The sequence below is a fragment of the Panthera uncia genome (genome assembly GCF_023721935.1).
Source record: "Panthera uncia isolate 11264 chromosome D3 unlocalized genomic scaffold, Puncia_PCG_1.0 HiC_scaffold_8, whole genome shotgun sequence".
NCBI lineage: Eukaryota > Metazoa > Chordata > Mammalia > Carnivora > Felidae > Panthera > Panthera uncia.
This window is the reverse complement of record NW_026057586.1, coordinates 38582986-38608406: the sequence shown is the minus strand read 5'-3', so window position 1 is coordinate 38608406 and position 25421 is coordinate 38582986. Positions and strand designations below refer to the sequence as shown.

Sequence of the window (25421 nt, the reverse complement as noted above, 5' to 3'; positions counted from 1 at the left end):
GTAAAGAAAACTATTTAATCACATTTAGTAAATACAAGCCATATTTGTTGGATGGCAGAATCCATTTCCTTTTAGATGGATTACCCATTAGAATTAAAATTACCTATTAAAATTCCTATTTTGCAAAATACAGTTTGGGGAATATTATCTTAATGCAGTTTTGGAAATAGCATTCCAAAGTTACTGGCCAAATTGTTCTTAGTCTGTCGTTGGTCCTCTTCCCCTTACTGACACTCTCTCTCGGCAACCTTCTTTCATTTTTATGTCTAACTTCATGCATAAGAATTACATCTTCCCTTATGGATAAACCTTGAGCATTTGGAGTCTCCTGAGCCACCTGAATCCTATTAGATGATAAGGTAAAAAATGAAAAATTACCCTTTAGAGACCATGAATACACTGACTTTAATTCTTACTGGATACATAGTACAAGAGCCCTGGGTGCTTGATCAGGTATAAGAGGATCAGTGATGACAACTTATATACTTCGTCTGCTCATCACTCTTTGGCTGTTGCGTTTGTCTTCTGTTTGGTCTCCCTCTACCTGGCTTGTCTTTGCTCTAAAGACTGTGGAATTTTTTATTGGACACAGCAACTTCTATAGTCTGCTGCACATACTGCTGACCTAAATAATTCTACACGGCTTGGTAAATACTAGCACACACACAGTACGGATCACTTTCTTCCCTTGCCTCTCTGCCCCTTGTTCTGATTTTCCTCCTCCCCCGACAGCTTTTGCTCAGCTTTCGTAGCCAGATCTATGTTTTCTGCCCATTCCTTCTAGATTAGTGTTCCTAGGTCTCTGCTTTAAAGTCATCTTTTTTTTTCTTTTTTTTCTTTCTTTTGGTAAATTCTTCTTGCATGGTCTCATCCATATCCATGTTTTCAAATACACGTTCTTTGCTAAGAATTCTTAGTTTTCTTTGTTTGATTCATCCCTTGCCATTGAGCTTCTTTCTCTAAGTCTTGGTTATTGATTAGATACCTTTACTCGAATGCCTTCAAGATATCCTCATATCAGCATATCCAGAGCAAAAACCGTCATTTCTTTGTCCAGAATACTGCTCTTCCATGTGCCTTTTCCTGTCCTGATTTCTGCTACCACCATCCACGAGATTATCCAGGCCTTATGCCTGGAACTCCTCATTTACACCTTTGTCTCATTTACCACCCACAGCATATGCACTCAGCTCCATTAGTCTGGTCCCTATACCTTTTTCTTGAACAGGTCCCTTCTCTTTACTTCCATTCCCTGACAGTCTTTTTTTTTTTTTTTTAATGTTTTATTTTATTTTTGAGACAGAGACAGAACATGGATGGGGGAGGGTCAGAGAGAGAGGGAGACACAGAGTCTGAAGCAGGCTCCAGGCTCTGAGCTGTCAGCACAGAGCCCGACGCGGGGCTTGAACTCACGGACCGTGAGGTCATGACCTGAGCCGAAGTCGGAAGCTCAACCGACTGAGCCACCCAGGCGCCCCCATTCCCTGACAGTCTTAAGAGTTCATCATTTATACCTTGGCGTTCTCTTGATGATTCTTGACAGAGGAGTCCCTGTCCCTAAACTTGCCTATGTTCAGGGCATCCCCTACACTCTATGCAGAATGATAGATCTGAGGTATCTGCTTGGAATCATAATCAGCATCTCAGCCTTAATTGGTTTAAAACCAAACCTCCTCCCATTTTCTTCTCTCTCTCTCTCTTTTTTAATGTTTATTTTTGAGAAAGAGAGAGACAGAATGTGAGTGAGGGAGGGACACACAGGATCCAGAGCAGGCTCCATGCTCTGAGCTGTCAGCACGGAGCCCGACGCGGGGCTTGAACTCACAGACCGTGAGGTCGTGACCTGAGCCGAAGTTGGAAGCTCAACCGACTGAGCCACCCAGGCTCCCCTGTCTTCTTCCTTTCAGTAAATAGAAAATTTCATAATCGTAATTGACAAAGTCAAATAAAAAGTCTTTGTTGGCATCCTTGCCTATTCTCTTTCCCTCCCACCACACATCCAATCCATCATCAACTTCTGTGGGTTCAACCTGAGTTGAAACTGAGTTGATCCTGAGTCAGGATATAATCATACTCAAGCATTTCTCATCATTTCTCCTATTGCCACCCTAGTGCAAGCTACTGTCATCTTTTTCTGGATTATCACAGTAACTACATACGTGTGTCTTGAGAAGTCTCTATCGTCTAAAACTGTGTTGTCCCATGCAGTAGCTGCCAGCAGCCACCAGTGGCTGATGAGCAACAGAAATATGGCCAATCTGGACTGAGGTGTTTTATTTTATTTTATTTTATTTTATTTTTTAAATTTTTTTTAACGTTTATTTATTTTTGGGACAGAGAGAGACAGAGCATGAACGGGGGAGGGTCAGAGAGAGGGAGACACAGAATCTGAAACAGGCTCCAGGCTCTGAGCTGTCAGCACAGAGCCCGACGCGGGGCTCGAACTCACGGACCGTGAGATCATGACCTGAGCTGAAGTCGGCCGCTTAACCGACTGAGCCACCCAGGTGCCCCTGGACTGAGGTGTTTTAAAATATACACTTGATATTGAAGAATTATTATACAAAAACAATGAAAAATATCAGAATTCATACTGATTATCAATTTAAACAGTAACATTTTGGATAGTTTGGGTTGAATAAAAGGTGGTATGAGAATTAATTTCACGTTTCTTTTTATTGTTTCAGTGTGGTTACTAGAAAATTGAAATCACACATGTGGCTGACATTTTTATTGCTGTTGGATGGCACTACTCTAAAGTCTTTTTTAAACACAGCAGTAGAGCTATCCTTTTGAAATGCCAGAACTTCCCATTCCTCAGACCAAAATCCCTCCAAGGCTTTCCAGCTCACGTTGGGGAAACGCCAGTCAGTACGCTGGGTCTGATGCCCAGCGTGTTTCTGTCCATGCAGCTCCTGTCCCACTACTCCCCAGCATGTCTCCAGGTCTTTGGGCCGTTCACTTAGCGCACTCTTCCCCACCTGGCTGCATGACTGCTTCCTTGCTGCTCCCAGGTGCCTCTGTGAACGTCCCATACCAATCGTGAGCATTTGAGAGGCCCATCCTGAACACCCCATCTCAATCAGCAGCCTGCTTACCTGGGTGCACTCAGCATGATGTGGCTTCACTTTGAATGGCCACCCATTGTCTGTAGAATGAAATCCACATTGCTTAGTATATCTCGGTGTCCCATTATTGTCTGGCTATTTTCTAACTCTCCCGACACATCTCTCACTGTTCCACTTTGCAGCCCACATATCATGCATTCTGAATCACTTACAAGAAACCCAAAATAAGAAAAAAGTGATAAAGAATGTATTAGACATTTAAAGGATTATTATTAAACATAGATGTATCCGTGTACAGAATTAAAATTTGTCAAACTTCAAAAACTGGATAGTGTGCAAGTAGCATTGGCATTTTAGCCCTTTGAATTCCACTGACATCCACCCCACAAAATGGGTGTTGTTAAAATCAATATCAAAGGCAAATGATACACTCACCAATAAGAAGTTTAAACCTTTGTGAAACGATCTCTGCACGAATGCATTTCCCTTTACTAATATTTATTTTCCTCTGTAACAACTAAAATGTTCAAAGTTTTTTTCCCCTCCTAATTAAAAAGGAAGCATAATTTATCAACAGCTTAGTTAGACACTTCATTATGAGAGGGTTGAGGGAGATTTTAGAATGAGCATTTCTAGTGTGGGTATTCCGAAAAACAAGAATTTATAGCTCAGCAATAAATAAATAAGTAAACCTTTCAGAAATGTTTATTGTTCCAGCTCATTAAAATGTTATGTCTTTTGGACAGTATTTCTTAAAGGCCATAAAATTAATAGTGTATTTTAAAAGTTTTATTGGCTTGTATTTCCTGGGTCCAATTTAGCCCTAGTGTTTAATTGCGCTGTCTCATACAGGCTGGAAGTCTGGCAGTTAATATTATTTTTCTGTTTTCAAAGAAAAACATTTCCCTTCAGGGCTGGCTTCCATATTTTTGAATGTGTTTATTTCACACTGCCTCACATCCTCATGCGCTGAAATCTTGAGACTCTGTCAGAGCTAATCTGGATCTGGTATTTCTTTGTGTCTTAAAATTATGCCGAAATTTCAGTTAATAACTAATCATGCCCTTGGCCTGGGAAATACACACAACTAAAATCCTGCATATCAGCTACCAGAGTTAAATTTTAAATCTTTCATTACACAAAGCAAGGGGAGCAATAAACATTTATTTGAGTACCTTCCATCTAGGCAACCTAGGAATTGCATGGACTCTAGAAGGTGATGAGGCACCATGCATGTCTTCAAATATAGAAAAATTCGAACCTATTCATTGTACCTTCTATAAATGCACTTCATAGCAAGTAAATTTCTTTACCTCTTCAGGGGACTTGCCTTCCACCTACTAGTCCTATTTAAAATCTGCACAATAAGAAAACCTCTTCCCTTTTAGTCTTCCTAAGTGAAGTTTTTTCTCAAGGCTCCCAAACCATGCACAGACATTCAGAGTCAATATTCACAGAACATTTCAGGATTCTTAGAGGTATCATTCTGATGGACTTTCTCTGCATCCTTTGGGCTTTGCCAGACCTCTTTCATAGCGCTGCCTGAAGACTTGTTCTGAAGCTTAGCTGCCGTTTCATCCACCCCATTTCCAGGGAGCATACTGACCCCGTTTGGCATCTGCTGCCTTTACCTGCTCAGTCCTGAAGCCCTGCACCCAGTCCTGAATATCTCACATTTGCCTTTCTTTTATTATCTTTCATGCAAGGATTCCATTACCTTCTAGCGATGCCTTTGCATCTCTACATTCCTCTCCATTTCATCCTTTTTAAAGGTGACAGAATTATCATTTTAAGCACAAACCTTTGGGGGCTTTTCCTAGGCTTAGACCTTTTTAATGGTAGTTCTCGTTACCTAGAACAGTGCTTTAGACCTTTCTCCCGTTGTGGCACACACCAAAAAGGCAATTAATATACAGGGGTATGTCAAGGGGCTAACTTGGATCTGGAGGCCACTAGCCTGAGGCACCGTGCTGATTCAACCCCTGCCTCAAGGCTCAGGTTTACCTTATATGGTACATTCACTGGACCATTTCCACATAGAGGATAAAGCCCAAACCCCTTGGATTCAGTCTTACTTAGGATCCTCCCCTGCCCCTTCCCTCCAAAAGTGGAGCCTGGAATAAGAACTTAAGTATAGTCAGTTTGGAAGCAGAAGCCAGGGATTAGATGATGGGAAGACAAGGAGAGGAAAAACCCTCCAGATAACCAGGTCTCGGTTCTATGGAGGACTTTCTAGGAAAATGTGTAGAATGAGTCCCAAAACTGTCCCAGCACTGCAGGAAAGCAGGACCTTTCACCATGACAAACCCTCGTCTCTCATAGATTGGGCGTTGCCCCAAGGACCAAGATTTGCATTTCCAGGTTGTATCTGCATCCGAGAAAGTCCTAGAGTTTTGTAGGCATGAGCCGGGCAAGTGCGCTTTGTTGCCCCAGATATTCTGTATTCCTGTAGGCTAGATGTGGAATCACAAATGTCCTGTCTGGTCTACCTCTGCACCACTCAGACCTTGTTGTGGTTCATGTTAAGTTCACTCTGTCACTTTAATTAGTGGCTGCTCATACTTTGGTGTGGGGGTGGGGAGGGGGGGGCAGACCAAGACTTTTGATCAGGGGGTTAGCGGACCAGCTGCAGGCTCTACTGGTCTCAAGCTGGTCTTAAGGCTGTAATTGAAGCTTATCATTTCCCTTCTCTGACACCCATTTCTGAATTTCCTTACACTCGGCCAGTAATTCTGCTAGTTTGCCTGGCTCAGTGGCCCCAAGTGCCATCCTTGAGGAGTCTGAGCCCTTGGCTGCCTTTCCTATTCTGACTGTCCTTGCTCTAATCCACGTTCACTGTTACCACCAGACACAGAAGCGCCAACATATGTCCCAGGGAATCTCCAGCATTCCCCCCACATCCTTCTCTCTGCCCCCACACTATGGCAGCAGTCCCCCTCCCTCGTGATGGTTAGGGCTGATTATCTCACCTGTCCAGTAAGTCCTCCCCTTGCCCGCTGATACCTGAGAGACACAAAGTAACCAGGCAGAGTTTTGGCTCAAGTGGAGCCCGTGTCCAATAGTGCGATGATTCTTACCTGGGGATGAGTTTGCCTCTGAGGGACGTTTGGTAATGTTGGAAGACGCTTCAACTTGTCACAATTGCTACTGGTATCTGGTGGGTAGAGGCCAGGGATGCTCTTCACCAGCCTATAACACGCAGGGCAGCTACCACAATAAAGGAGTCTCCAGACCTAAGTGATGGTAGTGCCTAAGGCTGAGAAACCCTGACATAGTAGAAATGATTCTCCCCCGGGGCACGGACTTTTAATTTTACAGGGTTTGGCACAGTCTTGTGCCTGGTTCCCAGGCCCATGTAGTCCAGCTGCTGAGAGCACACGACCAAACGGTATCCATCGGTTCAGTGCATATATACGGCATTCCAGAAGCCGGAGTCCTAGAACTGTCCAGTCAGAAGATGGGAAGGCTGGGTAACTTACCCATTCGGATCTTGGGGCTGTGGGAGGACACTGAGGTGGGATGCTGGCTTGGTGATATAACTGTATTACAGCCACGCTGAACTCAGGCAGGTGGAAGAGATACACGGGGACCCGAAGTATCTTCTATATGTAGAACATATTCGACACATGGGCGGGGGCTTTTTCTCTGCTGCCACTGTATACAAGAGCCGGGTACATGGGTTCACGTGAGTGGCTTAATAAGCATCTGTTGACAAAGGCTGAAGGAGCTGTGAGTGAGTAAACAATAGTTCAATGAATGAATGGAGTCTTCCCTGAGATTTGTGAAGTGTATTGAATATTTTAGCATGGTTATCAGTATCTTCTTAGATGAAGAAACTCAGAATGTCAGCTCCGCGGTTCCCTGTGGATGTCGTGATGGCAGCATTCAACATCCCTCATGTTTATTCACAGTGTCTCTCTTCTGAATTCGATCTACTGTTATCCAATTTAGAGTAATTATATAATATTTACTTTGAGATTCAGTGTTCTGCTTTGCTCCTGAACGATGCTTCAGCTGACACATTCATGAAGGTGTCATTTGAGTGAAATTTTTAAAAAGGGGTGGTATTTCAGGGGTGAACATGGAGTGTGGAAAAGGCCACGAACAAACAAACATGGGGATGAGAAATCTCTGGGCACGCTTTCAGGTAGCAGTGACAATTGGGGCTTAGTACACGTGAAGTGTGTCTATGGCCATAAGAGGAAATCTTTGAAAATCGAATTGGAGCTACAGTTTGCCAGGCCTTTGACCAGCAGGCTGAAGCACCTCGCACCTTCTTACGTGGTCCCGTTACGGTTGTCTGTGATGTCCTGCCTCTGCAGTAGAGCTAGCTCTTGGTCACGGTGACAGTAACACTACGTGCTTTATTTCTGAAACCATTCTGTTCAGATCCTATCTTGCAAGACTCTGCACCGGTTTTGCCTCTGGCATCACATTCTTCCTCACCATTCTTGTCCACCTAGATGTCATCCCTCAGCTTTTATTGTTTGCCCTTCTTAATTCCCACCCACCTAATGGTGTGGTGTTCCATGTTTACTCCTCAACCGCTTGGGCGGCCAGCCAAGGGCAATGGCCGATTCTTTCACTCTCTGTGTCAGCAAGCAGACTACATGCACACGGAAGGTGCAGTAAATAACTGGAAAGGTAAAAGCATCCAGTTTGATGATGCTTATCCGAATCCCTTCTACATGTGAATTTTTTTTTTTTTTTAACGTTTATTTATTTTTGAGACAGAGAGAGACAGAGCATGAACGGGGGAGGGTCAGAGAGAGAGGGAGACACAGAATCTGAAGCAGGCTCCAGGCTCTGGGCCATCATCAGCCCAGAGCCCGACGCGGGGCTCGAACCCACGGTCTGTGAGATCGTGACCTGAGCCGAAGTCAGACGCTTAACCGACTGAGCCACCCAGGCGCCCCTACATGTGAATTTTAAAAGAAGGAGTATGTTTGAGGAAAAAGGTTAGTAGCATAAAGTTGCCCCTGTTTTACACTTTACTATTTACCTGTTTTTTTTGTGTGCTTCCCAGTTGGAGACGAGAGAGGGGCGGGGTATATCTGACAGTGTGAGTGTATTTGTTTTAATGTTTTAGAACTTTTTGTTGTCTAAACCTCAGCCGGCAAAAGAGTCCAAGTGACCAGATTGGATTTCTTTAGCCTCCACAGATTTTAGAAAACTTAATTTATAAACACGATCTAAAGGTATGAACATGTTGAGTTTTAATGTGGTACCATTTAAGGCATATTGAAATGATAAAAGGTATAAAACTGTTTTTGATGAAATCCCACACATCGGGATCGGTAGTTATACTCACCACCTGTGATGGAAATGCCTTATAAAGAGTTCCTTTAACTTCATGTATTTTTGTCAATATAATAGTCGATGTAGAGTGCACTTTTCCTACCAGGAGATTCACCTTCTGCAAGGTTCCTGTCCTCCCTTCTACCCCGCGCTATTTCTCTCCTGCCCCACCCTCAGTTTTCTCTTCTTTCCTGTGTACTTTTGTTTTGAGTTATTCTTGATGGCGTCTTGTTTTCTTCGGCTTATTTCCTAGATGGGAAGTGATGGAATTTTACGCCTCAGTTCTTCAGCTCTGAATAATGAATTCTTTGCATATGCAGCACAAGGATGGAAACAGCGACTGGCGGAAGGTAAATTTCTCTTTTCCATTATTATTTGACATGTTTGAGTACACACACTGTACCGAGCTTCACGCCTTTCTCTGATTTCCGAGCCTTTTTCTCCCCCTGAAGTAAACTTGAATTTAGTAAAAACTCCTGATCTGTTCCAAATGGCTTCACTAATTCTTTGTTATACTTGGCATTTTTGATGTCTGATGTTTTTGAAGGAAACGTGAGGTTATCTGGAACAGAACAACAATTTTTGATGTAGCTCGAGTCCCTTTGGAGTGGGAATTTTAATCGCTTGTTTGAGGCATTATGTATTCTCTTAATGTCCTAGAACCTAGAGAATCTTCGTTTAATACTCTCTTCCCCTAAAACCACCGCTTCACCTTATTCTTCTGTTAGTCATTAAGCTTCTTGAAAGACTCAAAATAACCAGTGCTTCCGCATTTCTACTCCCTAAACTGCTCACATTGTTCTAGGTGGGTGTGGCAACCTAAATAATCCCTCCTGGAGAATACTAAGGGTTTTATAATGGCAAAGGCAGTGTCCTCTTCTTAGTCTTGACATTGCACGTTCCTTCTGCAATCTCTCTCTTTTTTTTTTAACCTCATCCAAGTTGAAACCATGTACCTGAGATGTTCATAATATATTTTAAATTGTTTCCTGCGGCCACATGGCTGAAAGCCATTCCTCAGCCTCCTACGGGAGCTGTGCTCTTCCGTCTGATGGTGCATGTTGATGTCTCTGCCATTTTCTTCTCTGGTGTTTTCTCTTGGGGCTGTGCACATCTGCTAACCAGCCTCCTTCCCCACCATGGTGTATGGCCCATATATGCCAAAAACCTTCTGGCTTTGGCTCTTCTTTCCTAATCCTGCGTTCTATTCCACATGCCTGCTGGATCACCCTAGCCGATAGCATGCACCTTAAAACCATAATGCCAATATTAACCTCACCATCCTCCCTTTACCATCTGCTGTCCCTTTTGTTCCCCATCTCTACTAACGTCACCACTGTCCTCAGAGCTCCTCACTTTGAAACTTGATGATCTCTTTGGTCCTCTTCTTCTCCCCAGGCTGACTTGGTCATGAACGGTTAATTGTGCTGTGAATCTGAATCCCCTTGAGCATTCCCACAGCCGCTGGCCTGACTGTCCTCTCTGCCTCTCCTCTGTGCTGTTCGACAGCCTCCTGGCTGGAGTTCTCTTGTGTCTTCATCTTGTCTCTAAGCCACTTATTTGGCCATATTTCTCCCCGAGTGAATGCCATCAGGGCCTCCCTCTGTCACTTGTAGGGAAAATGTAGAACTCGATTTATTTATTTTCAACTTTTTTAATGTTTAGAGAGACACAGAGTATGAGCAGGGGAAGGGCGGAGAGAGAGGGAGACACAGAATCTGAAGCAGGCTCCAGGCTCTGAGCTGTCAGCACAGAGCCTAATGCGGGGCTCGAACTCACAAGCTGTGAGATCATGACCTGAGCCAAGTCAGATGCTCGACTGTCTGAGCCACCCAGGTGCCCCTAGAACTCTCTTTAAACCATGTATTTGCTAATTGGCCTCAGCCTACCTTTCCCATTTCATTTCCTCCTACTCCTACATTCTGCTTACAATTGGCCACTCAAAAGAACATAAATACACATGTTCATATCTCTGTGCCTTGTGAGTTAATTACTTTATAAAAGCTTGGTCATCCTTCAGAAGCTAACTCAAGAGCCATTTCCTGTATGTGGTCTTCCCTAATCGATTCAGGCAGAATTAAGTGCCTTTTCTTCTACCTTTATTCTTATGGCCCATACAGGGCTTTCGACATTATATTATAGTCAATTTGTGTGCCTTTTCTCCCACCAGACTGATTTCATTAAGGGCACTGAATATACGCTATTTCATCCACAGCCCCTACCATACAGTATATTTGCTGAGGGTTTTAAAGTTCATCTAGGGCTAAATGACTATTTGAGCGATGTCCATAAAAAGAGAAGCTGTAGAAATATTATCAGTACTCAGCCTTTTCTTTTCAACATCCATAAAAGTTTACTCAAATTAATTACGTGTTTTCTTTATTAATTGGCAGAAGCTATGGCCACTCTTACTCCATACATAAACATTTTCTTTCTAGGAGAGTTTACTCCAGAAATGCAGTTGCGGATAAGGCAAGAAATTGAGAAGGAAAAGAAAACAGAACCTTGGAAAGAAAAATTCTTTGAAAGGTTTTATGGAGAAAAGTAAGTACGAGAGCATTTTTTTCTCATTTCTCTCTGAAGGAAATGAAAGTGTAATTCTCTGCTTCACATGGCACACGAAAAGCTGTAAAGCTTAATAAGGCTGCCATAAAAGGCAATAGTCCCTCAGTGTAAGAAATCGCAGGTAAAATTATAGCAGCGTATCAGCCCTTAAAGTTTTAAAAAATGCATTTTCAAGGGTTTATAACCTGTCCATGAAAATTCATTTCGGACTGAAAATTGCACATGAAATCTGATAGAAGTCCGTTATGGCTTTCTTAACTAGATTTTAGTAAAAATCTCCTGTTTTTAATCCAAGCATATTCATTAACAGATACTTCAGAGATAAATAGTTTTAGACACATTCGATTCTCACATTTTTTCCTAAAATGTTGACTGTGCATATACACGTGTTTAGTCCTTGTTCTGGGGGACAGCCTGAGGTATTACTCTTCACTCTTTCCATCTTCCTTTGTCAGTGTAATCAGCTTTTAGTTTATTATTTTTCTGCGTGTGCATTTCTTTTTAAAATAAGCCACATGGAAGTGTGGTAGTGACTGAATTAAATTGAAAGGAGTTTCGCCTCTGCCTCACATTTAGAAGGGACATATCTTACTGGAGCAGAATTAGAGCCTCTGAGACCATAGGGTCCCTAAGGGAGGAGGAAGGATTTAGGAGCTGACAGTGGACAGTGGCCTTAGATCCTCCTTAGAAAGGAATTTGTGCTTGAACTCCCATATGCACAATTAATACTTAAGAGTTGTCGTTTCGTGTAAATGATACTGAGGTGGTGGCAAGTAACAAAATCCGTACCATTTGATCTAATTTCACAAACTTCCCCCTGTAAACAGGGAGAACGATGTCAAGAGGCTCATCTGAGTGCTCTTCTTGAAAAGGAATCCCATGGGGCGCCTGGGTGGCTCAGTCGGTTAAGCATCTGACTTCAGCTCAGGTCGCAATCTCGCACTCTGTGAGTTCGAGCCCCGTGTCGGGCTCTGGGCTGATGGCTCAGAGCCTGGAGCCTGCTTCTGATTCTGTGTCTCCCTCTCTCTCTGCTCCTCCCCCGTTCATGCTCTGTCTCTCTCTCTGTCTCAAAAATAAATAAACGTTAAAAAAAAAATTTTAAAAAAAAGAAAAGGAATCCTATGATTAACAGCCTGCTTACTCAGAGGAGGCTAGCATTGGTGGAGTGTCCTAACTAGCAGTACCCTCAAGGAGGAAGGCTTGTGTTCACTTGCTCTCCTAGAACCATGGATGCGTATACATATTTAAACAGAACTAACAGGAGATAATTCATGTGTTTTCTCAAAAATTAAAAATGCAGCAGACTACTTCTATGCCTTCGTATTTTGTCACCAGCATATTGCTCAAGCTTGGCTGCATCAAAGTCCTCATTGGAGATGTTAGGTCGTGTTGTGTTGTGTTGTGTTGTGTTGTCCTGTGCTGTGCCGTGTTGTGTCATGTTATGTTTATTTTGAGAGGGGGACAGAGAGAGCACATAGGAGGGGCGAGGAGAGGGGTAGAATCTCAAGCAGGCTCCCTGCTGTCAGTGTGGAATGGGTTTTGATCTCACACACAGTGAGATCGTGACCTGAGCCAGAATCAAGAGTTGGACGCGTAACTGACTGAACCACCCAGGCACCCTCTCGTTGGGGCTTTTAAAAATAGATACAGTTTTCCAGGACCCATGCCAGACATAATGATTGGGAGTCTCCAGGAGTTGAGCCCAGGAATACGCATCTTTAGGCTCTCTCCAGGTCATGCTGGTGCCGAGCGGGATTAAGCACCCTGGAGGATGACCCTGAAGACCACTCAGGAGGCTTCCTCACCTTTTGTCGACAAAGGAAATGTTGAAAGCACCCTTTCCAGTGCTGGCAAAGATAACTGAGCCAGTTACCTCCAAAGCACTGGTCCTTAGTTGTTGTTGAGTGTCGGGCCCTCTTTTTTTTTTTTTTTTTCTTTTTTTGAATGCAGCAAAAATTGTTCCAACATCTCATCTGTGCCAGACACTGAGGTGCGGGCGTTTGTAGGGCTGCCTAGGCTCTGCCCTCAGGCGGCCTGTACCCGAGGCACCATGTGTTACAGAGAGCTCTCCTTCATCCGGGTCGTCATTGAGCATGCTGGGCTCTGATACGTTTCTAACAGCTTTTCAGGGAATATGTCGCTTAACCCGCCCAACAGTCCTATAAGGTGGATACCGTTATTATTCTTACGTTAAAAATGGGTTTAGGAAATTGAGATGCAATGAAACTGATTTTCCCAGGTTTACACAGTGTGGTTCAGTAATTTGCTCAGTGTCTTAATGCTGCAGTTCCTTCTCAGAAAAATTCACACACATATATATTTTTTACATAAAATTTGGGGGGCTTTCAGACTCTCATGCATATGCCCTGGGGAGTGACAGCTACAATACTGTAAGTAAGCGTGGGTCCCTGTCATCATCCCGGAGTTCTGAATACAAACGGTTCTTTTATTTGACCCTTTTCTTGCTGTAGTTCATCCATAGAGTTTCTGTCCGCTTACGTCACTGAACTTCTTCCTTGACTTTTTCTATCTTTGATTACACATTGGATTAACGGATGTATTTTGGACATTTCATTGACTGCCCTTCTAATTTGGTCACTTCTAGATTACCTACGCTCCCCTAGTATGTGAGAGATTATTTCTCCTAGTGTCAGATAATTTTCGGTTGACCTGTGCCTTTTCCCTGCTTTAAGTTTTCCCAGGAACGTTGCCGTCCAAACTCCCCTCAGTTAAGATTTGTCTACTTTGGTTTTCAGCTCTTTGAGCTGTTTATTTTGTTTCTTACTGACTTACTCTCCTTATAACAGAGTACTGTCCTGTATTTTCTTTAGTTAGAGATCATCCATATGTATGCTAAGTCAGAATTATGGGCATCGGTCTGCTGATTTGCAGTCTATATTTCTGGACTTCAGTGTTTTCCTTTGTGGTGCTATGTGCTGTGCTGTGAAGATCAACCTGCTATGCCTTGTACCATCTTAAATCTCTTTTTTTCGAGAAAATAATAAAATGTTGACATAGGCATATTTTGTACGGTGCTGTTTTCCATATATACATATGCATATATTATATACATATATGGTATTTACTAATATTAACTATATTTAATACAAGTTAATACATGTATTATATCCTTATCAACCAACTAGCAGAAGTTTGGCTGCCAGTGGATGGATACTGTATATTCCACACCTAACCTACTATCGATGCTTGGCCTAGCCCCAAGGGACCTTATTTCTAGTTGATTATTCTGCTTTAAATTTATCTGTAATGTAGTTGTTCTGTTCCTCTCGGTGTAGGATAGTTATAAATTATAGCTTACTTTGAACCCATCTCAGGGAAAGTTCAAAGAAAAGAGACTAACTTTGAGGGTACTATCTTCTGTCTTCTTTTAAGACCTTCTGAATTTTAGTAAAGAAGGCAGTGACACCCCAAAAACTGTATTCAACTTTATTTCCCTTTCATTTTGAGGATTTTGGTAAGCAGTTGAAGATTTCACTGAGGTATATTCCTGTCTCAATACTATTATAGCTGTATTTCTTCGCTCAAATATGTCTTCCCCAGAAGAGAGAAGTGTTCTGTCTTCTGCTTGTCTTTGTAACTGTCTGTACTCTAATTTAACTTCATTTAGAACAGCATATTTCTCTACCATGTGAGGCTGACATCGTAACTTAGTACGTGAACTTAGTATAACTGAGTATGGCATACTTAGTATGACTTAGTATGACAGAAATAGTGATTTACAATATCTTTGTAACTCTGATGAACTTTCCTTATGACATGAATATCAGATTGGATTTTTTCTTGATACTCTTTGCTATCTTCTCTGGAATATCTTTACAGAAAGTGATCACATGAAAGAATTTTGCCTCATACAAAATTGCCTCATACAAATGTAACCTAGCAGAATCAACTTTGTCAACCCCAAATATGTTTGTTATATTTTAGTGAAATTTCCATATTGTTGTTTTTTTTTTAATGTTTATTTTTGACAGAGAGATAGAGAGACAGGGCACGAGCGGGGGAGGGGCAGAGAGAGAGGGAGACACAGAATCCAAAGCAGGCTCCAGGCTCTGAGCTGTTAGCACAGAGCCTGACGTGGGGCTCGAATTCACAGATTGTGAGATCATGACCTGAGCCGAAGTCGGACACTCAACCGACTGAGCCACCCAGGCGCCCCCGCCCCCATATTATTTTTAAGTTAGACACTTAGAGACTAAAATAAGGTAACACCTCTTACATTGGTTTAAGAGAAGTTAATCTTTGGAAATCATTTCAATTTCAAGATTTTACACCATACCCATCTTCCGTTGATCTTACTTGCTTATGTTGCATCCTTTGAAGACTGTGCTGCTTTCGATTAGAATTGCTACTTTCTGATAAGAAAAAAATTAGATCTGGAGTGCCTGGGTGGCTCATTGGTCAAGTGTCCAACTTCGGCTCAGGTCATGATCTCGCAGTTTGTGAGTTTGAGCCCTGCATCGGGCTCTGTGCAGACAGCTCAGAGCCTGGAGCCTGCTTTGGATTCTTTCTCCCCTTCTCTCTGCCCCTCCCATGCTCATGTTCTGTCTCTCTCTGTTTCTCAATAATAAATAAATGTTAAAACTTTTTTTTAAATTTTAGATCTTATACATTCTTTTGCTTTTCTGTCCAATATTTTCTAATCTTTTGTAGTACATTATTTTTTTTTATTCCTTTTACCAACACTTGGCAAAGTTCATATCTCCTTACTTACAGAATAAAAATCTATACCAAAAATAAATAAGTTGGTAGATAAATAGGTAAATATAAAAATGCATAATACATTTCTTAACCAGAAGGAGAGTTTATTTTAGTTACGATTATAAAAGCAGTAGAAAAATTAAGTCATCATAAACCAGTTTACATAAATGAAGCGTATTATTTAGTGATTATAAAATCAATTTGATTCATTTACTTCCGTTGAATACTCTATACATATCTCCAAGTTGTCCCTTTCGTGTTTTGTGGTTGGACAGTAATTTAATATTTCTAATTTCTGTTCAGGTTGGGCATGTCAAGAGAGGACTCAATAAAGCTTACTTCTGGACCAAACAATGATGGCGCTGAAAGTAGTTCTTCATGTGGACCCACTGGCTTCCCAGGTCTTTCTGCACAGACTCCCTTGGAAGAGCAACAGCCAAAAAGCATGAAAAGTCCAACTTCACCAGAGCCGGAATTCTGTGCTATGGTAGATGTAGGTAAAGACATAATGGCAGAATCAGAATCAGAAGATATCTTGATCCCTGAAGAATCTGTGATTCAGGAGGAAATTGCTGAAGAGGTAGAGACTAGTATCTGCGAATGTCAGGATGAAAATCATAAGACGATACCTGAATTTTCTGAGGGGTCTGAAAGTCCAGCCAACTCTCACGAAGAGCCCCAGGTAGCACCTCCTGAAGATAACTTGGAATCCTGTGTTATGATGAATGATGTTTTAGAAACTTTGCCTCATATTGAAGTTAAAGTGGAAGAGAAATCAGAATCTCCCCAGGAAGAAATGTCGGTTGTTATTGATCAACTAGAGGTCTGTGATTCTCTCGTTCCTTCCACTTCATCTGTGACTCATGTCAGTGACACAGAACATAAGGAGCCAGAAGCTGCAGTAGAGACCAATACTCCAAAAATAAAGACAGGGTCGTCGTCTTTAGAAGGCCAATTTCCCAGTGAAGGAATTGCCATAGATATGGAGTTACAGAGTGAGCCTGATGAACAGCTTTCTGAAAATGCTTGCATCTCTGAAACTTCCTTCTCTTCCGAGAGCCCAGAGGGAGCCTGTACCAGCCTGACATCCCCAGGAGGGGAAACCCAATCCACTTCAGAAGAATCATGTACTCCAGCCTCCCTTGAGACAACGTTTTGTTCTGAGGTGTCCAGCACTGAAAATGCAGACAAATATAACCAGAGAAACCCCCCTGATGAAAGCCTTCATGCATCTTTGATGTCAGAAATATCTCCAGTATCCACTTCACCTGAGATATCAGAGGCATCTCTCATGTCCAATTTACCTTTAACATCCGAAGCATCCCCGGTATCAAATTTACCTTTAACATCAGAAACGTCACCCATGTCGGATTTACCTTTGACCTCAGAAACGTCTTCAGTGTCTTCCATGCTTCTCACATCTGAGACCACTTTTATATCCAGTTTGCCTCTTCCTTCAGAAACATCTCCAATTTCTAATTCTTCCATGAATGACAGAATGGTGCATCAGCAAAGAAAGTCCCCTTCCATCTCTGAAGAACCACTCTCCCCACAAAAAGATGAAGGCTCTGCCCCTGCCAAGCCCCTGGGCGAGAGCCTTCTCTCTCAACAGAGGACTCTATCAAATACTCCTGAACCCGTCAATATGGGTTCTTCCGTTTCTCCTGAAGCATTTCCATCTGAAGAATTGCACAGTAAGACTCTGAGTCAGCAGCCTTGTAAATCACACGTTGAAACTGAGAAGCCCTATCCTGCTTCGATTCCAGAACTTCCTTCTATAGAAATGATAAAAGTTAAAAATCATAATGTCCTGCAAAGAACAGAGAAGAAAGGGGCATCTTCACCATTGGAGTTACCGGTCTTTTCTGAAGAGACAGAGAGTAAGGGAAACGAGCTTCCATCAGCTAAATTACAGGACAAACAGTATGCCTCATCAGTGGATAAGGCTTCCTTTTCAGAAGGCTCTAGAAATAAACCCCATAAGCAAGGAAGCTCACAGAACCGATTGGAGACCTTGCATTCTTCCAAGTTGTCCGAGCCTTCCAAGTCACCCGACGGGATAAGAAATGAAAGTAGAGAATCCGAGATATCAAAGAGGAAAACAGCAGAGCAGCACAGTTTTGGAATCTGTAAGGAAAAGAGGGCTAGGATAGAAGATGATCAGTCAGTGCGGAACATATTGTCCAGCAGCCCCCCTGAGAAAGAGCAGCCCCCCAGAGAGGAGCCCAGGGTTCCACCTCTCAAGGTATGGAATGATAATAATAACAATGAAGACAATTCCATAGATAGGCTTTTCCTATTTTTTGATGCTTAGTTTTCTAATTTTAAATAAGGTTTTCTTCCCTCCAGGTTTTCTGTAGCAGTTTACAGTCTAATACTCCAACACCAGTCTAATATTAAATGATCTTTTTTAAGGCTGTGCGCTGAGCTCATATGATAATTTTAGATACACACATATATGTACTTAGACCTCAGCATGTAAGGAAAAAGAAATGAGGAGGGAGAACAGGGCCTGGAGGAACCTATAGGCCATGAGATACAGGGTCTTTCAGAGACTCCAAGGCATAGGACAGAGACCTACATACAGTTGGGGCAAGTTGAAAGATACTTCAGTGTCCTAGAAAAGTCCAGTAGGACTAGGGAAAGTAGTCAAAAGTCAGAGGCGTGCACTAAGGAGGTGAAGGTATAGGTAATCGGTTTATTTTCCAGCAAACATTGACCACCACCACTGCCTAGCAGAAAGGACCTGACATATGGAAGAACCTCATTAAATATTTCTTCAATAATTCAGTGAAATTGCTTAACACACCCTGAGGGAAAATGCTGTAGATGTAGAGGTATACAGATCCTATTTATTTGTTTGTTTGTTTATTTATTTATTTATTTTTATTTTCAAGAGAGTAAAGAAGTATTTAACTTTACAAATAATAAAACCTGTAATCAGGCATTCCTATTTATATATTTTCTTTTGATCCCAGGTAGGAATTAAAGGTGAGAAAACAAGCCTTTTATATAAATTGACTCTGCCTAAGTAAACTGAAAATTGAGGTTAATTCAAAAGAAACACTCTGTTTAATAATAATAAAAAAAAATCTTACCCAATATAATCTATATTTATTTGGTGCTTTCATCTCAGTCCATTTATATTGTCTTACAATAAAATGGATTATTGCACCATAGGTTTGGTCTAGAATTATAAACATATTCTAGCTTTGTTTCTCTTAATCTCTTTCTCTTTATTTTGCTCTAACCTGACATCTATTTTTTGTATGTGACTCATGATATCCATAAGGCTGACTTCGAAGAGTGTAGCTGTAGTTATTCTATTTAATAAAGTAACACCTATTAAATAAGGTTCTAGAGATGTGAAAGATGAACATTAAGCTGCAATTAAAACTCTACTGTGCATTTTAATTTCTGAAGCAGTGGGAAAAATATAAGCAAACTTTTCATAGGAAATATTTTTAAACATAGCAGGCTAATTTTTCTTGTCAAAAGCTTATTTTCAATGTAATATACACTTTATGTAAAGATAGATACATATTTGATGTTTGTTCAACCTTGAGCTCTTCAGTATATCCAGGCTTAATTGTTTTTTAATGTTTTTAGAAAGTTTGTTTTTTTGTTTTTTTGTTTTTTTAATGAAGGAAATATTTAAAAGTAAAAAACAAAATCTCCTCTCTAAATTCATTTTTCCCCCCCCTTTGGAGCCTTTCGATTAGAAGAGAGACCTCGCAAGGTGGAAAATGAGAAATAAGTAGCTCAGTAAGATAATTTCTTCTACCAAAGTTCCAAAGCATAATTGGAGACTGAAAGGATCCTCTAGTAAGTGTCAGGGGTTTATAGTGTAAATACACACACATGTGTTAAGAAGAGAGCTAAGTGTTCTAGGAAAAGCTTTGTCCAGAGAGACAAAACCAAGGGAAGCACAGTACTGTCAACAGCCCTGAATGGGGAGCCCGAAGACTCTCACTGTCACTCACTAGTTATATGACCCCAGGGCAGCCTCCACGGGCTCAGTTTTTTCAACTGTACAATGAGGTGCCTTAACCAGAACCCTTCTAGCTCTACAAATCTGTGACTCTAAGGATGTTTTTAGTGACTGGGGCATCCCAGCCATTGCTATGGGATGTTGGGTGTTGGGCCTTGTGCCTCGTGAATTTGGTGATGACTGAGTCTCTTTCATTAGCATGAGGAGGTGGTCACTGTGGGTTGGGGTATTTATGGAATTCAGCAAATTGAGGATTACCAGTATCAGAAGAAACTGCCCAACCCATAGTTGCTTTTAGAGGCAGAAAACCAGAGTCACCCTTGCTTTCATGAAAAGATAATGCTTTCAAATCCCTCTGGAAAGCAGAGCACTCACACAGATACAGTCTCATTCCATCTTTATAAGAGCCCTGTGAAGGAAATAGACCAGAAATAACTAGTCTCATTTTACAAGTGAGTTTGCAAACTCTTATTGTGTGCTTATTACACATGTATGAGGCGGCATGCTAGGTGGAGTGGGAGTACCTAAAAACCACAGGGTCTCTGGTCCAGGGAGGTCCTTGGAGAAACTGAGGTACACGGTGAGTTGCCTAAGATCACGGATTTCCTTTGAGTGAAGCCAGGATGAAAATTCTAGTCTCCTGACCTCTTGGCTAAGGGCTTTTTTCTCTGTGTCACATTAAGAGGACAACTCATGTAGAGTTAAGGTCCCAGTTTGCTATGCCAGCAAGGAAGATAATTTAAAAGCTAAATATCTCTAAGTCTTTTTTAGCTAACCTCATTTTAAGAAGCATGGATTTTGTTTCCATTTATATGAGGCATTAAGAAGATGTTTCATTTCCATACCAAATGAAGTCGCCGGTTGATGTTTCTGTAGATGAAAAACAGAGATTAGAAATTTTAATTTCACGTTCATGCTACATTTATTGTTGCTTTATACCCTGAAGGCCCATTCGGGGATTTAGGTGTAGTTGGTGCCACATTAAGAGAGAATGCAGCTCCTCTTTCCTCTTGCGTTATCACATTCCTCATGCCTCCTCTGTGATCCTGTATCAAGCGCTTTATCTTTCCATTCTCCCCTTCCCGTAGATCCAGCTTTCCAAAATTGGGCCACCTTTTATTATCAAGAGCCAGCCAGTCTCCAAACCAGAGTCTCGCGCATCCCCTAGCACGTCGGTCGGCGGTGGGAGGAACACAGGAGCCAGGACCCTTGCAGATATCAAGGCCCGGGCCCAGCAGGCAAGGGCCCAGCGAGAGGCCGCGGCAGCCGCTGCTGTGGCTGCCGCGGCCAGCATCGTCTCCGGAGCCATGGGGAGCCCAGGAGAGGGTGGAAAGGCAAGAACCCTGGCACACATCAAAGAGCAGACAAAGGCGAAGCTCTTCGCAAAGCATCAAGCCCGAGCCCACCTCTTCCAGAACACTAAAGAGTCCCGGTTGCCTGTGCTCGGCTCAAAGGATGGGCCTCCCAGCTTAGAAGTCTCTTCTGCCCCTGAAACAAAAATCGAAGGGTCTACCGGCGTGATTATTGTCAATCCAAACTGCAGATCTCCTAGCAACAAGTCCGCGCACCTCCGGGAGACCAGCACTGTATTGCAGCAGTCTCTTAACCCAGCTAAACTTCCAGAAACTGCCACTGACTTATCTGTGCATAGCTCTGACGAAAATGTACCTGTGTCGCATTTATCTGAGAAAATTGTTTCATCTACCTCTTCTGAAAATAGCAGTGTGCCCATGCTTTTTAATAAAAATTCTGTCCCCATGTCTGTTTGCAGCACTGCTATGTCGGGAGCAGTTAAAGAACATCCCTTTGTGAGTTCTGTTGATAAATCCTCCGTTCTAATGTCTGTGGACAGTGCAAACACTACGATTTCTGCTTGTAATAGAAGCATGTTAAAAACCATCCAGGGAACTGACACTCCGTGCATAGCCATCATACCAAAATGCATCGAAAGCACTCCTATCCCCCTCACGACAGAGGGCTGCCGTGGATCGAGCCCCATGGACGACAAGCAGGCGCCGCTGTCCAGCAGCAGTGCTAGTAACTTAGTCTCCAGTCAGTACACCTCTGTGCCAACTCCCTCCATCGGGAATAACTTGCCCAGCCATCTCTCCACTAGCTCTGTCTTGATTCCCCCAGCGGGAGTTAACAGCAGATACCCTTCTGAGAAGATAGCCATGCCTGGGAGTGAAGAACAGGCCCCCGGACCCTTGGGTACCACTGTGAGAGCCGCCCTCGGCTGCAGGGAGTCGGTAGCAGTCACAGACGCCCTGGCTGCACGGCCACATGTCGCAATGTTTACTGGAAGCATGCTAACAATAAACTCTTACGAGAGTCCTCCCAAGTTGAGCGCTGAAAGCTTGGACAAAAATTCAGGGCTTCGAAACAGGGCAGACAGTTCTGGGAAACCTCAGCAGCCTCCGGGGGGCTTTGCACCAGCAGCCATAAACAGATCGATTCCATGTAAAGTCATCGTTGACCACAGCGCCACGCTGACCTCCACGTTGTCTCTGACCGTCTCCGTCGACAGCGCGGAAGCCAGCTTGGACCTCCAGGGCAGGTCAGTGAGGACAGAAGCCTCCGTCCAGCCCGTGGCGTGTCCTCAGGTATCTGTCATCAGCAGGCCTGAGCCAGTTGCAAACGAAGGCGTAGATCACACTTCCAGTTTCCTTGCTGCTCCCGCGGCAAAGCAAGACTGTAAACCGATGCAGGCGGCCTGTTCAGGTCTCCGAGAAGGACCCCTTGTTGTTCCAGATAAGTTAAATGAGGCGACTGCTCCTAGTAATAGCTTTGCTGAGCAGGCACGGGGCCCAGCCACTTTCCAGAGTGAAACAGACACCACCTGTAGCAATCAGTACAACCCAGGCAACCGGATTTGCTGGACTGAGGAGGGGATGAGGGGCCCAGGGCAGCCTCTGGTTAGTCACTCTGGTTCAAGTAAACAGAAAGACTACCTAGAGCAGAGCTGTCCAAAGCCTATCAAAAGCGAACACGCTGGCTACTCACACATGTCAGAACTTCACCCCAGGAATCTCATGACAAATGTCCCTCTCCCGGTGAAGTCTGAACCTCATGAAGTGGACAAGGGCTTTAGAATGGACACCGAAGACTTCCCCGGCCCCGAGCTGCCTCCTCCGGCCGCAGAGGTCGCCCCTGGTGTGCCGCAGGCACAAAACGTGAAGGCCTCCACCTCCGGCCCCATGGAAGAGGCGATCTCCTTGGCTGTGGACCCCCTGAAAAGAGTCCCCAGCGCAGGGAGCTCCGGCTGCCGTCTCTCATCCGTGGAGGCTAACAATCCACTGGTGACACAGTTGCTCCAGGGCAACCTGCCTTTGGAAAAAGTGTTGCCTCAGCCCCGACTGGGTGCCAAGCTCGAAATCAACAGACTTCCTCTGCCTCTTCAAACTACCTCAGCGGGTAAAACGGCACCAGAGAGGAACATTGTAGAAATGCCGTCCAGCTCTCCAAATCCAGACGGGAAGGGCTACCTGGCAGGGACCCTTGCACCGCTGCAAATGAGAAAGCGAGAAACCCACCCCAAAAAGAGAGTCGCCAGGACTGTGGGGGAACATACGCAAGTTAAATGTGAGCCAGGGAAGTTGTTGGTGGAGCCAGATGTTAAGGGGGTGCCTTGTGTCATCAATTCGGGCATGAACCAGCTAGGACACGGCCAGCCTTTTAAGCAAGAGTGGCTGAACAAGCACTCCATGCAGAACAGAATTGTTCACAGCCCTGAGGTCAAACAGCAAAAGCGGCTGCTCCCCTCGTGTAGCTTCCAGCAGAACCTATTTCACGTCGATAAGAACGGCAGCTTCCACCCCGAGGCTGGCATCGCACACCGGCAGCAGTTTTACCAAATGCCCATGGCTGCCCGGGGCCCCGTCCCCAGCGCCGCGCTATTACAGGCCTCTGCCAAGACCCCAGTGGGCTGTAACGCGTTCGCCTTCAATAGGCATCTCGAACAAAAGGGGTTGGGAGACGTTGGCCTTTCTTCAGCACCTCACCAGCTGAGGTTAGCCAGCATGATATCCCCCAACGTGCCCATTAAAGAAGGCGATGACGTGGGAGGGGCCGCGCACTCCATGCCGAACAAAGCACTGGTGCATCCCCCGCCCCCGCCCCCGCCGCCCCCCCCACCCTTGGCTTTGCCCCCGCCTCCCCCACCGCCACCTCCGCTACCTCCACCTCTTCCTAATGCAGAAGTCCCCTCCGATCCGAAGCAACCGCCGGTTGCCATGGAAACCACTAAGCGACTTAGTTGGCCACAGTCCACGGGCATATGTAGCAATATAAAATCGGAACCTCTTTCTTTTGAGGAAGGTTTAAGCAGCAGCTGTGAACTGGGCATGAAACAAGTTTCCTATGACCAGAATGAAATGAAAGAACAGTTAAAAGCATTTGCGCTAAAAAATGCAGATTTCTCTTCCTATTTGCTTTCTGAGCCACAAAAGCCTTTTACCCAATTAGCTGCTCAGAAAATGCAGGTGCAGCAACAACAGCAGCTCTGTGGAAATTATCCAACAATACACTTTGGTAGCACGAGCTTCAAAAGGGCGGCATCTGCAATTGAAAAGTCCATTGGGATTTTGGGAAGCGGCTCCAGTCCTGCCACGGGCCTGCCTGGTCAGAACGCTCAGATGCCCGTGCAGAACTTTGCCGACAGCAGCAACGCGGATGAGTTGGAACTGAAATGCTCTTGCCGGCTGAAAGCCATGATCGTGTGCAAAGGCTGTGGGGCCTTCTGCCACGACGACTGCATAGGTCCCTCCAAACTCTGTGTGGCTTGCCTGGTTGTGCGGTAAGAGCTGGTGAAAGATGCAGTATCCCTTTTCAACACGGAAAAGCCAAACGGCGTCAGCAGCAACAAATTGAGTAACTCAGTGGTTTATATCGTGATAATTTATTTTACTTTGGAACAGATTATCTTTTCTCTCTGGGATTATTTACTTGCATTTCCCAGAAAGGGGAGGTCACGTCCCAGCAGAGTGGCTCATCAGCATGTCTTTTACAGATTAAGTTGCCATTCCCAGCTTTGGAAAATTTCTGTCCACGTGTATACAGGTCACTACCCCATTCGTTATTATTATTATTATTATTATTATTTTTAATCCAGGTGTAGATAGGAAAAGGACATTTTTAATTACTTACTGCTAACCAGAAATGCAGATGTAGAAAGAGAACGGGAAAAGTGATTTAAGGTGGTTGGTGATTCATTCTCTTGTAGATTAACCATTGCAACAAAGGCTTTCACGGTTGACTCTTCCGGACCTACCTTTACCACAGTGATGCAATCGTATTTGGAAAGGGGAATCTTATTTAAATGTACGATTCCTTGTATTTGCTCCTATCTCAAAAGATACATTAAAGGAGGTATGCCATTCATGAACTCCACTGTCCTTATTCTCTTCCCTCCCTTGTCACTCTTTTCAGAGCCTGGCAGGATGTCTGGCTCTGCCTTGGACCTTGTGCACACATTGTAGTGAAATGTGTCTTCTACCTGAAGTTGCAGTGTGGGCCTCATGCCCGGTAATCTGGTTCGAGCCCTTTGACACCTGATACCGTCAGATGAGTTGACCAGCAGAGGGCCATAGGCCCGTAGGATTTCAGAGCGTCATGTGTAGCTTTAAAGAGCAAGTATGAAAAAAAAAATGCCCTAAAATTAAAAGTAAGCAAATAAAACGCTGTGTATGCAAACACGTACAAATGGGTTGTAATGTTAATACTGGTTCATTCTGTTCACTCTAAAGACAATTACTAAACACTAAAAGGGAGGGGGGCAGAAA

At 43.6% G+C, this 25421-nt stretch overlaps 1 protein-coding gene across 1 annotated transcript in view; it reads left to right on the top strand.

Annotated features, from left to right (window-relative positions):
• Positions 1-25020, top strand: part of ASXL3 (ASXL transcriptional regulator 3) — a 122281-nt gene extending 97261 nt beyond the window's left edge. Inside the window, exons 10-13 of the mRNA XM_049619559.1 lie at positions 8620-8716; positions 10805-10910; positions 15954-17895; positions 20730-25020. Of these exons, the coding sequence (XP_049475516.1) occupies positions 8620-8716; positions 10805-10910; positions 15954-17895; positions 20730-24440 (5856 nt within the window). The 3' untranslated portion in view covers positions 24441-25020. The remainder of the gene's footprint in view (positions 1-8619; positions 8717-10804; positions 10911-15953; positions 17896-20729) is intronic.
• The last annotated feature ends 401 nt before the right edge of the window (positions 25021-25421 follow it).